General features: G+C 40.2%; 1 protein-coding gene across 1 annotated transcript in view; it reads right to left on the reverse strand.

The window, feature by feature from the left end:
• The window catches only part of LOC121280044 (BTB/POZ domain-containing protein KCTD19-like), a 144,954-nt gene that overhangs the window by 4,039 nt on the left and 125,861 nt on the right, over positions 1-15,054 (reverse strand). Inside the window, exons 13-15 of the mRNA XM_041191674.1 lie at positions 11,509-11,670; positions 9,281-9,322; positions 8,057-8,211 (exon numbers count right to left, since the gene is read on the reverse strand). Of these exons, the coding sequence (XP_041047608.1) occupies positions 8,057-8,211; positions 9,281-9,322; positions 11,509-11,670 (359 nt within the window). The remainder of the gene's footprint in view (positions 1-8,056; positions 8,212-9,280; positions 9,323-11,508; positions 11,671-15,054) is intronic.

Here is a 15,054-nt window from a genome sequence, read left to right on the forward strand (position 1 = left end):
TTGTGGATGCCCTTGCCTGGCTTAGACCTCCTTTGCAGCACTACCTTAGTGTGGGTGTGTAGCATGGCTGTTAGCAAGCTGCTGACTTTCCATGGGGAGATGTGGATGCCCTTCAAATATGATCTTGAGCAACTCCAGGCCTAAACAGCCCAGCTTTGGACTTTAGCACCTTGGCATGGGTGGCAGCAGTCTACTTCACGTTGAGGTTACTCTCCATCATGTGTGGCAACACCAACATGCTAGATGGCATAGATTTCAAATAGATCTAGCAACTCAAAACTGGGCATCCATGAGGCACTGTGGGCCATCAGCAGCAGCATAATCGTACACAACCACAATCTATAACCTCGTGACCTGGAATATCACCCACTATATCATTTATCATCAAGCCAGGGGAATCAACTCCAGTTCAATGAATGGTGCAGGAGAGCATGCCAGAAGCAGCACCAGGCATATCTAAAAATGAGGTGTCAACCTGGTGAAGCTAAAACACAGGACTACCTGTGTGCTAAACAGCATTAGCAGCAAGCGATATACAGAGCTAAGTGATCCCACAACCGATGGATCAGACCTAAGCTCTGCAGTCCTGCCATATCTAGTCATGCATGTTGATGAACAATAACTAACAGGAGAGGAGGCTTCACAAATGCCCCATCATCAATGATGGGGGAGCCCAGCACACCAGTGCAAAAGATAAGGCTGAAGCATTTGCAACAATCTTCAGCCAGAAGTGCTGATTGGATGATCCATCTTGGCCTTCTCCAGAGGTCCCCAGCATCACAAATGCCAGTCTTCAGCTAATTCGATTTTCTGCACGTGATATCAAGACACAGCTGAAGGCATTGGATACTGCAAAGGCTATGGGCCCTGACAACATTCTGGCAACAGTATTTAAGACTGGTGCTGCAGAACTAGCTGCACCCTTAGCCAAGTTGTTTCAGCTGTCGTATGGCTACAACACTGGCATCTACCCAGCAACATCAAAAACTGCCCAGGTATGTCCTGCCCACAAAAAACAGCACAAATCCAACCCGGCAACTTACCATCCTATCAGATTACTCTCGATCATCAGCAATGTGATGGAAAGTGTCATTGACAGTGCCATCAAGCGGCACTTACTGAGGAATAACCTTCTCAATGACGCTCAGTTTGGGTTCAGCCAGAGCCACGCAGCTCCTGACCTCATTTCGGTCTTGGTCCAAACATGGACAAAAGAGCTGAAATCAAGAGTTGAGTTAGGAGTGACTGTTCTTGACATCAAGGCACAATTTGATCAAGTGTGGCATCAAGGAGCCCTAGAATAATTGGAGTCAATGGGAAAACTCCCCACTGGTTAGAGTCAAACCCAGCACAAAGGAAGATGGTTGTGGTTGTTTGAGGTCAATCATCTCAGTCCCAGGACATCACTGCAGGAGTTCCTCAGGGTAGTGTCCTAAGCCCAACCCTCTTCAGGTGCTTCATCTCCCCCCCACCTCTCCCCCACCCCATCATAAGATCAGAAGTGGGGATGTTGCTGATCATTGCACAATGTTCAGCACCATTCGCGACTCCTCAGATACTGAAGTATTCCATGCACATAAGCAGCTAGACTTAGACAACGTTCAGGCTTGGGCTAATGTGAGAAGTAACATTCCTGCCAAGCAATGACTATCTCCAACAAGAAAGAATCTAACCATCTCTCCTTGACATTCAATGGCATTACCATCACTGAATCCCACACTAACATCCTGGGGGTTACTGTTGACCAGAAACTGAAATGGACTAGACATGTAAATACAATGGTAACAAGGTCAGATGTTGGGAATTCTGTAGAGAATAATTCACCTCCTGGTTCCCCAAAGCCTGTCCACCATCTGCAAGGCACACATCAGGATATGATGGAATACTCTCCAGTTGCCTGGATGAGTGCAGCTCCAACAACACTCAAGAAGCTTGACACCATCCAGGACAAAGCAGCCCGCTTGTTTGGCATCCCATCAACAACCTTCAACATCCACTCCCTCCAACACCAATGTACAGTGGCAGCAGTGTGTACCATCTACAAGATGCAATGCTGCAACTCACCAAGGCTGCTTTGATACCACCTAGAAGGACAAGGGCAGCTGATATATGGGTACACCACCAACTTCAAATTCCCCTCCAAGCCACACACCATCCTGACTTGGAACTATATTGCGATTCCTTCACTGTTGCTGGGTCAAAATCCTGGAACTCCCTTCCTAACAGTACTGTGGGCTGCAGTGGTTCAAGAAGGCAGCTCACCACACCAATTAGAAATGGGCAATAAATGCTGGCCTAGCCAGTAATGCCTACGTTCCGTGAAAGAATGTAATAGGATTGGCGAAGAGGCAAAGCAATGCCACTAGAGGAGTGACAGTGGCAGGAGAAAGAATACTGTTACCCTGAGACACGACAACAGGGCTACAGCCACACCCATGGGGTGGCATCTCCGCAACCCTCGTAGTCTGCTCAAGCAGAAATTGCTGGACTGCTGTAAAAGCCTGTATACCATTTTGTGCACTGATCTGACTGCAAGCTTATGCTCAATAACTCACCATGTGCTGATCCCAACTCTATACTAGCCTCTTAGGTTTTCTGGCACTACTGTGATGTCCTTGGCGCCAAACTCCGGGCATCGACCTCCCTGGCAACCTGCTCCCACTCCTTCCTTGGGCTCATGCATGAGGACTTTATACCCACCTGAGGAAACATGGACCACCCCCTGGACTCTTATCTCAGTCTCCAGAGTCTCAATGGATGGTATCACTAAGCCAGGGAATGCGCACTCGTGTTTTATGCCATTTTGCTTCCTGCAATTTTCGCAGTTGATTGACAAGTATCCATCACTTCCACAGTGCAGCTTCCCTTTAACAGTGAGTCTGTCTTTAAGAAGTGAACCACATGGTTTTCTAACACAGCTGCCTGCCCCTGCTAAAAAGCACACAGGCTCCAGGAAGCATTTAGGAGAGAAGACCCGTCTGAGAACTACTTGGGCTAACACTACAATCATTCAGATGAGGTGAGAACACTAAATCTGTGTTAGGCATGAGCAGCTCCCAAATCACAAGCGCTGCCCCCCCCCCCCAAACAAAAAAACAGCTATCCAATTTCTAGTGCTGTGTGTCAAGGTCGGATTGTGTTACAGACAGCAATCTGGATGGGAAGGAAGTGATGAGATGGCTGGGCAGGGAAATTCAATGCCTTTCTGTTTTAGGACAAGCAGGTCATTCAGTTACGTGCATGTGAGTATGTCCATATGTGTGTCTGAATACATTTTAGAAATAGAATGGTTACAACACAAAAGGGGTCATTTGACCCATAGAGTTCACACTGGCTCTTTGCAAGAGCAATTTAGTTAGTGCCACTCCTCGACCCTTTCCCTGTAGTCCTAAAAATCTTTTCTCTTCACGTAATTATCCAATTCCTTTTTGAAAGTCACAATTGAATCTTCCTCCACCACACTCTCAGGCAGTACATTGCAAATCCTAACCACTCATTGCAAGAAAAAGTTTTTTCTCATGTCGCCTCTGGTTCTTTTGCAATCACTTTAAATTGGTGTCCTCTGGTTCTTGACCCTTCCACCATGCTATCTACTCTGTCCAGACTACTCATGATTTTGAACATTTCAATCAAATTTCCTCTCAACTTACCCTTCTCTAAGGAAAACAATCCCAACCTTAAAACTGTAGTCCCTCAGCCCCGGAAGCATTCTTTTCCATATCCTCGCAATGCCTTCACATCCTTCCTAAAGTGTGATGCTCAGAATTTGACCCAATACTCAAGTTGAGGTTAAATTTGTGTTTTTTAAAGATTCACAATAACTTCCTTGCTTTTATATTCTATGCCTCTATTTACAAAGTGCAGGATCCCATATGCCTTTTCAACTCTCCCTGCCATCTTTAACAATTTGTGCACATATGCTCCCAGGGCCCAGTGCACCTGCAGTGCCTTTAGAGTTGTGTCCTTTTATATTGTTTCTCCTCCTCCTTCCTGCCAAAATGAATCACTTCACACTTCAATGCATTAAAGTTCATCTGCCACGTTTCCCCCCATTCCACTAGCCTGTCTATGTCCTCTTGAAATCTATCACTATCTTCCTCAGTTTACAATACTTCAAAGTTTTGTGTCATCTGCAAATCCTGAAATTGTGCCCTGGACTCCTCCAGTGGCATTGCTTTGCCTCTTCGCCAATCCTATTACATTCTTTCACAGGATGTGATATTAATGCAGATCAAGAAAAGCAGTGTTCCTAAAACTGACCTCTAGGGAACTCCACAATATACCATCCTCCAATCTAATAAACAACTATTCACCACTACTGTCACTCAGCCAACTTTATATTTATGCTACCATTGTTCCATTTATTCCATGGGTTTCAACTTTGCAGACAAGCTTGTTATGTGGCACTTAATTAAAGGCCTTTTGGAAGTCCGTGTACAGAACATCAACTGCATTATCTTCATCAACCCTCTTGTGTTACCTCATCAAAAAACTCAATTAAATTAATTAAACATGATCTGCCCTTAAAAAATTTGTGCTGTCCACATTTGTCCAAGTGACTGTTAATTTTGTCCCAGATTATCATTTCTAAAAGCTTTCCCAACACAGCTTAAACTCACTGGCCTGTAGTTGCTTACACCCTTTTCTGAACAAAAGTGTAACATTTGCAATTCTCCTGTTCTCAGGCCCCACATCTATATCTAAGGAACACTATACAATTATGGCCAGTGCCTTCGCAATTTCCACCCTTTCCTCAGTATCCTTGCATGCATCTGATCGGTTCCTGGTGACTTAGTAACTTTAACTAAAGCCAGCCTTGCTAATACCGTCTCGTTGTCAATTTTTAACCCATCCAGTATCTCAACTATGGCATTCACCATGACTCTGGCCATATCATCTTCCTTGGTAAAGATAAATGCAGAATACTCATTTAGTACCTTAGCCATACCCTCTGCCACCATGCTTAAATCTCTTTTTTGGTCCCTAATCGGCCCCCCTCTTACCACCTTTTTACTATCTAAATGCCTTTAAAATACTTTGAATTTCCTTTTGTGTTGGTTGCCAGTCCCTTCATATGCTCTCTCTTTGCTGCGCTTATTCCTTTTTTCACTTCCCTCTAAACTTTATATATTTCGCATGGTTCTTACTATCTATCTTTTTTGTCGTCCAGGGAGCTCCAGCTTTGTTTCTGCTACTTTGCCCCCTTGTGAGAATGTAGCTCAACTATACCTGAACTATCTCCTCTTTGAAATACAATTTTGCCTGTGAATCTTTGATTCAAATTTACATGGGCCAAATTTATTCTCACCCCATTGAAATTGGACTCCAATTAATTATTTTTAGTCTAGATTGCTCCTTGCTCTTTTCCATCGCTAATCTAAACCTTCTAATACTATTGTGACTGTCTCCTAAATGTCCCTTTCTGACACTTGATCTACTTGTCCCACCTCATTGCCCTGAATCAGATCCAGTAGTGCCTCCTTCCTTATTGGACTGGAAACATGCTGCTCTAGAAAACTTGCCTGAACACACTTCAGAAACTCTTCTCCCTCTCTGCCCTTTATACTGTTACTATCCCAGACTATATTAGGATAATTCAAGAACACATTGTAACTACTCTATAGCTTTGCACCTCTCTGTAATTTCCTGGCAAATCTGTTCCTCTATATCTTTCCCACTAGTTGGTGGCCTATAGAATAGACCTATTAGCATAATGGGACGTCTATTGTTTCTTAACTGTAACCAAATTGATTCTGTCCTTGACCCCTCTAGGATATCCTCTCTCTACAGCAATTACTTGTTCTATTACCCTTAATTAATACTGCCACCCCTCCTCCTTTATTTCCTTCCCTATCCCTTCTGAACACCTTGTATCCAGTAAAATTGATTTGTTAAGGGAAGGTGTGTCTGACTAACATTGAATTTGTTTGAGGAGGTAACAAGGAGGGTCCATGAGGGTAGTGCATTTGAAGTCATTTATATGGATTTTAGCAATGAGGTTCCACTCACAGACTGGACTTGAAAGTAAAAGCCCGTGGCAAAGTGGCAAACTGGCATAGAAAGTGTAATGACTGGACTTTTTTTTTAACTGCAAGGCTCAGTAGTAGGACCCTTGCTTTTTGTGCTATATATCAATGATTTAGACTTAAATATAGGGGGTATGATTAAGATGAAACAAAAATTGGTTGTGTGGTTGATAACAAAGAAAAAGCTGTAGACTGCAGGAAGATATCAGTGGACTAGTCGGGTGAGCAGAACAATGGTAAATGGATAAAAACAAAAAAACTGCGGATGCTGGAAATCCAAAACGAAAACAGAATTACCTGGAAAAACTCAGCAGGTCTGGCAGCATCGGCGGAGAAGAAAAGAGTTAAATGGTAAATGGAGTTCAGTTCAGATAAGTGTGAGATTTGGGGAAGGCTAACCAGGCAAAGGAATACACAAATGGTAGCATACTGAGAAGTGTAGAGGAACAGAGGGATCTTGGAGTACAAGTCAACAGATCCTTGATGGTGGCTGAACAGGTAGACAAGGTGGTTAAAAAGACAGACGGTATGCTTGCCTTTATTAGCCGAGGCATAGGATATGAGTTGGAAGGTTATGCTGGACTGTATAAAACACTAACTAGGGAATAGCTGGAGTACTGCATGCAGTTTTGGTGACCACACTAGAGGAAAGATGTGATTGAACTAGATAAGGTACAAAGGGGATTTACAAAGATGTTGCCTGAACTGAAGGATTTTAGTTATGAAGAAAGATTGGAAAAGCTAGGGCTGTTTCCTTTGGAACAGAGCGGCTGGGGGCAGACCTGAAGTGTATAAAATTATGAGTGGTCTAGATAAGATGGATAGGAAGGGGTCCACAACTAGGGGGTATATATTTAGAATAATAGGAAATACAGACAGGATTTTCGGGGAAAATTTTCTAGCCAGAGGATAATGGGGACCTGGAACTCTCACCCTGAAAGGTGGTAGAGGCTGAAATCCTCGTAACATTTAAAAAGTGCTTGAAGTGCTGTAACCTACAAGGCTTTGAACCAAAAGCTGAAAAGTGGGATTAGGCTGGATGGCTTGTCAGTTGGCGGGGACATGGTGGGCCGAATGGTCGTCTTCCGTGCTGTAAATTCCTATGGGCAGAATGGACCTTCCAGTCCCACCAAAGTCAATGAACTTTTGAATGGCTCGCCGTATTTTACAGCCCCATCCCTGCTGCGCTGGGGCTGTAAAATCCTGCCCTATGATTACTATGAATATTTAGTACCCGGTCTTTTTTTCAGTCAGGCCTTCATGATGGCCATGGGATCATATTTCCACATGGCTACCTACGCCTGCAGCTCACTACCTATTTATCATATTCTGTATTCTCATGCATACACAGTAAACCCTTTACGCTTTAATGCATTTCCTCTTGCACTGACCTCACCTAATATCTTGCTATTTCTTAATCTAGTGCTATCTGTCTCTTCCAAATCTGGGTGCACCTTTTTTTTCCTCTCTCTTAACTCCTGATTCCCATTTCATGTGTTTGTATGATTGGGCGGCGGACCCTTTCATAGAATCAAATAGCACAGGAAGTGACCATTCAACCCATCATGAGCTCTTCAATTAGTCCCCTGCCCTGCACTTTCCCTTTAGCGTTGCCATTTCAAGCATATATTTAGTTCCCATTTTAAAGTTAATAGTGAATCTGCTACCACTAACTTTACAGGCAGTGCATTCTAGATCATCACAACTTGCAATGAAAAACAAATTCTCATCTCCCCTCTGATTCTTTTGCTGATTTCCTTAAATGTGTGTCCTTTGGTTATTGGCCCTCAGCCAATGGAAACAGTTTCTCTTATCAAAAGTCTTTCACTGTAAGTTTCACTCCCTCACCCATTGATGGCTTGTACATTATTATTTCTAAAACTTAGTTGACACTTGCATAATATCCTCCCTCACTCTATTATCTTCACTTATTGACTGATCAATTTCCAATTTATGAATAAAACAAAAACATAAGAATAACAAATATTGATAACTGGCTTTTTAATATTGCTGAGATAATAACAACATACCCAAAGAATGTTTACTAGTTGCAGTATTTCCCATGTTATTTGTTGAGGATCCTTCAAAGTATAAGAGTCCAGGATGATTCCAGTCAAAAAGTGATTACATTCCCTGGCATAAAATATTTCTTCATGTGATAAGTTAAAGGTGAGAGATGCTAAACCTACAAAGTTTTAAACAAAAAAGTATTTTAGTCTCTAAAATCAAATTAATAAGACAAAGTTACTGGAATTGGCCTCCTTATCTGAGGAAGGATGTTCTTGCTATATATAGAGTGAGTGCAGTGAAGGTTTACTAGACTGATTCCTGAGATGGCGGGACTGACATATGAGGAGAGATTAAGCCGGTTAGGATTATATTCGCTGGAGTTCAGAAGAATGAGGGGGGATTTCTTAGAAACCTATAAAATTCTAACAGGACTAGACAGGGTAGATGCGGGAAGGATGTTCCCGATGGTGGAGGAGCCCAGAACCAGGGGTCACAGGCTGACGATACAGGGTGGACAATTTAGGACTGAGATGAGAAATTTCTTAACCCAGAGAGTGGTGAGCCTGTGGAATTCACTACCACAGAAAGTACTGAGGCTGAAACATTGTATGTTTTCAAGAAGGAGTTAGATATAGCTCTTGGGGTGAAAAGGATCAAAGGATATGGGGAGAAAGCAGGAGCAGGCTATTGAGTTGGATGATCAGCCATGATCATAATGAATGGCGGAGCAGGCTTGAAGAGCCAAATGGTCTACTCCTGCTCCTATTTTCTGTGTTTCTATGAATTATCTACCTGCTTAGAATTATCAAATATCAAACATACTTAATTTATACAGCTTGTTGGTGTTATTTATAGTAACAACTTTGGCATCACATCAATGCAACTTCAACTTATCCTCCACTAAGCTCTCAGTCTCATCTGCACTCTGTGTGGTCTGAGGAGAGGCAAAGCGCTCTCCATTGGAGATAGAGGTAACTGAAAAGAAAGTCACTTTCATGTTAATTGTGATGACCAGCACCAACAACATTGATAAAGGTCTTTCACAAGGATTCCTATATTCCCCTTACAACTACAGTCATTATATGGTATTGGTGAATCAGGGACTGAGGAGAAAACAGCAATTTCATACACTGAAAAAGAAAAATAGGCAAATACAGTATTTTAAACACTTTACAAAACAAGATGGAAATCAAAAATCTGTTTTTGGTAAGGGAGTATTTTCCTTTGGAATAAATAATAAATACCTGCGACATGACTGTTTTCTGAGTGACCAAATTGTGCACCAACTATGGAAAAATATGGAAATAGGTTATTTGAGCAAATAAATATTTCAAGTTAGTGCAGCATATCTTGTGAAATTATAGTAGATAGAACTGAATTAATATAGTAACATCAGGCACAATCTACATCCAGTCAATATGTGAACTGCACAGCAATTTGAATTTCATTAAACTTTGTGTAATCTGGCACTGTATCAACTGGAATGGGCTACTAACTGAAATTTCTAATATTCCCCAATGCAAATTGTCACTTTAGCAACCGGAAGCCATTCAGAAATTTTCCAGAACCCAAAGATTTCCAAGTGTTGTGGGATCACCTTGGTACAGCTAGACAAGCTTCCGGCAGGGGTGCTGGTAAACCTCCTTGTTGGTATCCCCATTGTAGTTTGTGCATCTGGTATTATATTGTGCATTATCGTGAACTATAAACTCCATCTTGCTACATTATGGCATCAAATAAACCAGAGAAAAGCCGAGGTGAGAAGTGAAAAAAAGCTGTATTGACATTAAAACATAAAGTGGACATTTGTAGACATATTGAAGAGAGCAAGAAACAGAAGGTTTTGATGAAAGAATATAACGTTGGCTCATCCACGCGATATGATATCAAGGCTCAAAAAGAACAATTGCTGAAGTTTTACTAGTTCCAAATCAAATTCTGTTGAAGGATGCCATGCACCTAAATTAGAGCAGCTATATGAATGGTTTTTGCTAAAAAGTTTGGAGGGTGCCCCTATCTCCAGCCCAATGAAAGGCAAAAAATTATGAGGAAATGGAATTGACTAAGCTGTGTGCATTATCTGATGGACGGTTTTCGTGTTTTAAACTTAGTCATGGCATTAGAAGGTTAGATATATCCGGCGAACAAAAATACTGTACATTTTTTTAACTAATTGCTGAACATGATCTATCCCTTGAGCAAATTTATAATGCAAACAAAACTGGCTTAATTTGGCGGTTTGTTTAATTCTTCACTGGCAGGTGTGAGTGGATCTGGTTCTGCTGCTTTAAAACAGAATGAAGATAGAACTATAGTGCTTACATGTACAAATGCTTCAGGCTCAGATAAAGTATCTTTTGGTGGTCAGAAAATTCATTGTGCCATATTAACGTATAATGTACTTTTGTATATAGGTTCCAACCAACAGAAAATCCCTTAATCTATAAAATATTCTGCTTGATCTCATGCCTAGAATAGATCTTAGAATGACAAAGCACAAAAAGAGGCCATCAGCCATGGTGGGTATGCCAACCCTTCGAAACAGGTATCTGATTAGTCCCATTCCCCGGGCCTTTCCTGTAGCACTGCAAGTTTTTCCTCCTTCAAGTATTTACCTAATTCTCTTTTGAAAATTCTGATCAAATCTACTTCCACCTTTCAAACAGTGCAATCCAGACCATCTCAATGGACAGTTTAAAAATAAATCCTCATCTCACCTTGTTCTTTTGCCATTTATCTTAAAGTTGTGTTCTCTTGTTACTGACTCTTCTGCCAACAGTTTCTTGTTACTTACTCTGACTGAAATCCTTCATGAACACCTCCATTAAACCTCTCCTTAACCTCTCATCTATAGTTTTCAATGTGACCAGTTATTTTCCTTATTTATCCTCCAAATAATGAAACAGGAAAGATAATCAAGGTAATCATTTTTAGATTCTTCTCAAGAACAAATAGAAATTTTTAAAATTACTTTTACATAGAACTTGCCCCAATCTTTACACTGGTCAAAACTCCCAGACAATGGACATTACAGACTGACTTCATATGAAGTGTCATCATAGCTAGTCACCCTTTCAGTACAGAAGATAGACTGTCTTGTAATGAGAGCATTGTTCAATCATATAATGCATTTTTTTATACAATAGAAATATTTGTCTTGATAGCTCTTGCCTAAAAGATGGAAGGGGATTGCTTGATGAAAACCATCCAATAAATAAACCTCCAGCACTTGAAGCATTGATGCTATTTGCATCAGTAATGTGTCACCATTACTGTCAGAAAATGCCTTTTAGAAGGCAGTACAACATGTCAAGCTTTTAGGAATGAGGCAATTGTATGATTTCAGAAATTCAGCAATAACTTAAAATCCCTCTCTGACTCAAACTAATGTGCACCTAAAACATCCTGTAATTTGAGCCTTCAAGCAAAAAATATTAACTTTTCTGTTCATGACTTAAGAGTCACATAATACCTATGTCTGTAGATTGCTTCATGTATAACACACTATCTGTGTAAAAGACAGAGTATCCGTCATTTCCCAGCAGGAGAGGATGGTGGACTTGTATGATAAATCCAGTGTTCTGTGGCCAACCATCATAATGATTATGATCCATTGACTTATCAAATTGTTTTCCTACAACAAAAACAATCTACACATTATAAATCAAGCATAGGGCACAACATATTTACCATTATAAATTGCCATCACAACATTTCCAATTCAATACCTGCCATGTCAACTTAAGTGCTGAGTCCAGATACCTCCAAGGAACATGTTTCTGAAATCTCTCTCAACTCTGCTGCCATTTTCATTATCAAGTAAATATTTAAATGGGTAATTTGGTGTATTAACTTTAATATACATTGCATTGGACAGTTGGATTATCCTAACAGTCAAAGATGTGATAGTCCACTGTCAGCTCTTTAAGTTGCTGCAATGATTCACAATGTTCTATAACTTAGACCACTCTTTAAAACTGAAATGGTTAAAATCTATAAAATTTCATAATGGTCAATTTAAAGTCAATGGATATGCTTTAGTCATTTGTTTTCTACAATGTGCCATAGCTATCACAGCACGCCTTTTCTGCCAACCTTTAACAGTTTAGTAAACTGTGATTTTCCTGTTGTTTAGTCTAATTTCTGACTGGAAGAATAGAGCATAATGTGGAATGAGCAAGGCAGGAATTAACCAATATACAGAATCTGCAACAATTCTTTTAATAATTTCTGAAGTTGTAAAGCAAATTTAAAACTAACTAGTAGCAGGAATGCCACCAGCTTTCATAGCAAGTGCAATTCTAATCACACTCCCAGATATTGAATACGTTTGTCACAATATGGAATATTGGAGTACAACCCAAATCAGAGACATTAATATCATAAAACCTTTAGCACAATGCTCAATATTGTGTGATACCATTAAAACTCCAGTTTTATGTTATTCCATTAAATACCAAAAACATTTTACTTAAAGGAGTAAAAAAATGGATACTTTCCTGAGATATGGGAAAGTGGGGCTTCTTTATAGGAGTGTACTCTGACACAGGCACTTTTCTGAGATTCACAGTGCCCAGCTGATCTAATGCATGTAGGCACAGACTGAGGAAAATCCCATGAAAAGTCTGGAGGGGAGCACTTTTCAAAGCATTCCCAGCCTTCTATCTCAATAAGGTTGAGTTTCTAAGTTTACAGTACCCAATAGCTGCGCATATCAGGAAATTGCTGATAATGGAGGGAACATAACTGCAATGCTCCCATGATTTCAATATGCAAGGTCAACAGATGAAGATCCCCACAACAGCACTGACTTAGACTTGTTTTCTAGTTAATTTTTTAGCTTTATAGAAACTAATAAAGTGGTATATTAGAGAGCCATTCCAGTGACCTATGTTATTTACAGCATGGAAGGCTTCAGTAACTTTAATGAGGCAATATTTTGGACTGAAAAATCAACTCAGCTCATGATACTGCATACTTTCCAGAGTTAGATGGTTCTGGGTTGGTGCCCCTTATCACTTTAAAGGACTTAATTCCATAGCAGCCAGCAGAATGTATGAGGGAATATATAGGCTTGTATCATCAGAGCAAGTTGGAGAAATGCCCAGAGATGTGAAAAATTGGCCTGGAGGTCAGTGTGTGTGAAAACTTAGGAGCAAGAAAAAATCCCCAACATCTTTATATGGGGAACTGTCACTGGGGACAAAAAACAAAATGGTGCAATACGGCAATGTCAAATTGACATTGTTTTGGACATGAAAACACTAACAAATCATTTTTGCTACTAAATATACACAATTGCTATATTATCATCATACAGTTAATATTATTAGAACTGTGCAATTTTTAAAAGTTTGTGTAGAATATAAAGGTAAATCATATACAACAGTAATTTCTGTTCACCAAAAGATAATCTTTCCCATGTAAAAATTTGGCTTTAGCTGATTATGCATATGTAGCTTTGGGATTTTATGATTTGCATATGTGCTACCCATTTATGTTCCTTATGAAAATGAGTATTCTTCCTTAGGAAATCACAACAAACTTCTATTAATCAGTTACTTTTTAATTTGAAGAAGTTCACCACAGCATTAGTAAGATCTATGTATATCTGGAGGTCTTCCTTCAGCAAATATAAATCAATAAAGTATGTAATTTATCTTCAAATCATAAACAAATTTAAAAGAGAATGTAAAATACTAGGGTTAAAGACACTGTTACAACCACGTTTTATGTATATATAAAGATAACAAAGGCTGGTATTAGATCATCTAAGAGGCTAATGGAAAAAATATTGTAGATAATTGCAGAAGCAATAGGGGAAGATTAAATGAGTCAGAGAACTGCCAAAAACTATTGGGCCATTGAAGGATGCTCCAAGACAGGTTATGGGTGTGTCAGAAATATTAAATGAGTAATTTGCATTGGATGAGAGGTGTTGTGCTGCAGTGGGTAGCATTCCCTGCTTCAGAGCCAGAAAGTTCAAGTCCCACCCTAGGACCTTTTGGCCAAGAAAGGTGTGTTCGTAATGTGGCCAAACTGGTTGATTATCAACTTGCAATTCCTTCCAATGTATGCCAATAGCAAGTCGTGAGAGATTGCCATATGATTGAAAGGAAGTTGGAAACTCTACCATCACTATCCATAGCTCCAGACTACAACTTATATGTAAAAGTACATGTTGCCACAGCAACTCAGACTTCCTGGGTGAACTGTAACACACCACCACTTTGCATCAGTCATGCTCAACTAATGCTCAACTAACAGAATTTAATGATGATAAAGCTAGTAATATTAACATTGGTGAACAGAGTGTTTTAGATAGAATTAAGAACATGAAAATAGATAGAGTAGATAGAGACTATTCTCAGGCAGATGGAAGCATCTGTATGATCAGCTTGCTGTATGATCAGCTTGCCTGTATTTTTAATAGCTGACTGTACTCTTGAACAGCTCCCATAGGCTGGAAGGAGGTTAATGTAGTCTCCACCTTTGAAAAAAGGACCTGAGTAACCATAGGCTCATTTGTTTGAAATCAGTCATAGGAAAGATGCTTGAGGGAATCATTAGGGATGGAATATATTTTCCCAGCTATTTCCATTATAAAAAGAGAAAAAAAAAATTATTTATTTATTTATTTTTTTACATCTTTAATGCTCTCCCTACCCCCACTAGAGCTATACCTTGAGTGCCCTACCATCCATTCTTAATTAGCACATTCGTTTAGATAATATCACCAACTTTAACTTTAACACCTATGTGTTCTTTTGTATTATTGTTGTTGACATCTTTTGATGATCTGCTTCTATCACTGCTTGTTTGTCCCTACAACCACACCTCCCCCCCCCCCCCCACCTCTCTGTCTCTCTATCTCTCCGCCCCCCACACACACACCTTAAACCAGCTTATATTTCAACTCTTTCTTGGACTCGAACTCAAGTTCTGTCGAAGGGTCATGAGGACTCGAAACGTCAACTCTTTTCTTCTCCGCCGATGCTGCCAGACCTGCTGAGTTTTT

The sequence above is a fragment of the Carcharodon carcharias genome, chromosome 7 (assembly GCF_017639515.1).
Source record: "Carcharodon carcharias isolate sCarCar2 chromosome 7, sCarCar2.pri, whole genome shotgun sequence".
Taxonomy (NCBI): Eukaryota; Metazoa; Chordata; class Chondrichthyes; order Lamniformes; family Lamnidae; genus Carcharodon; species Carcharodon carcharias.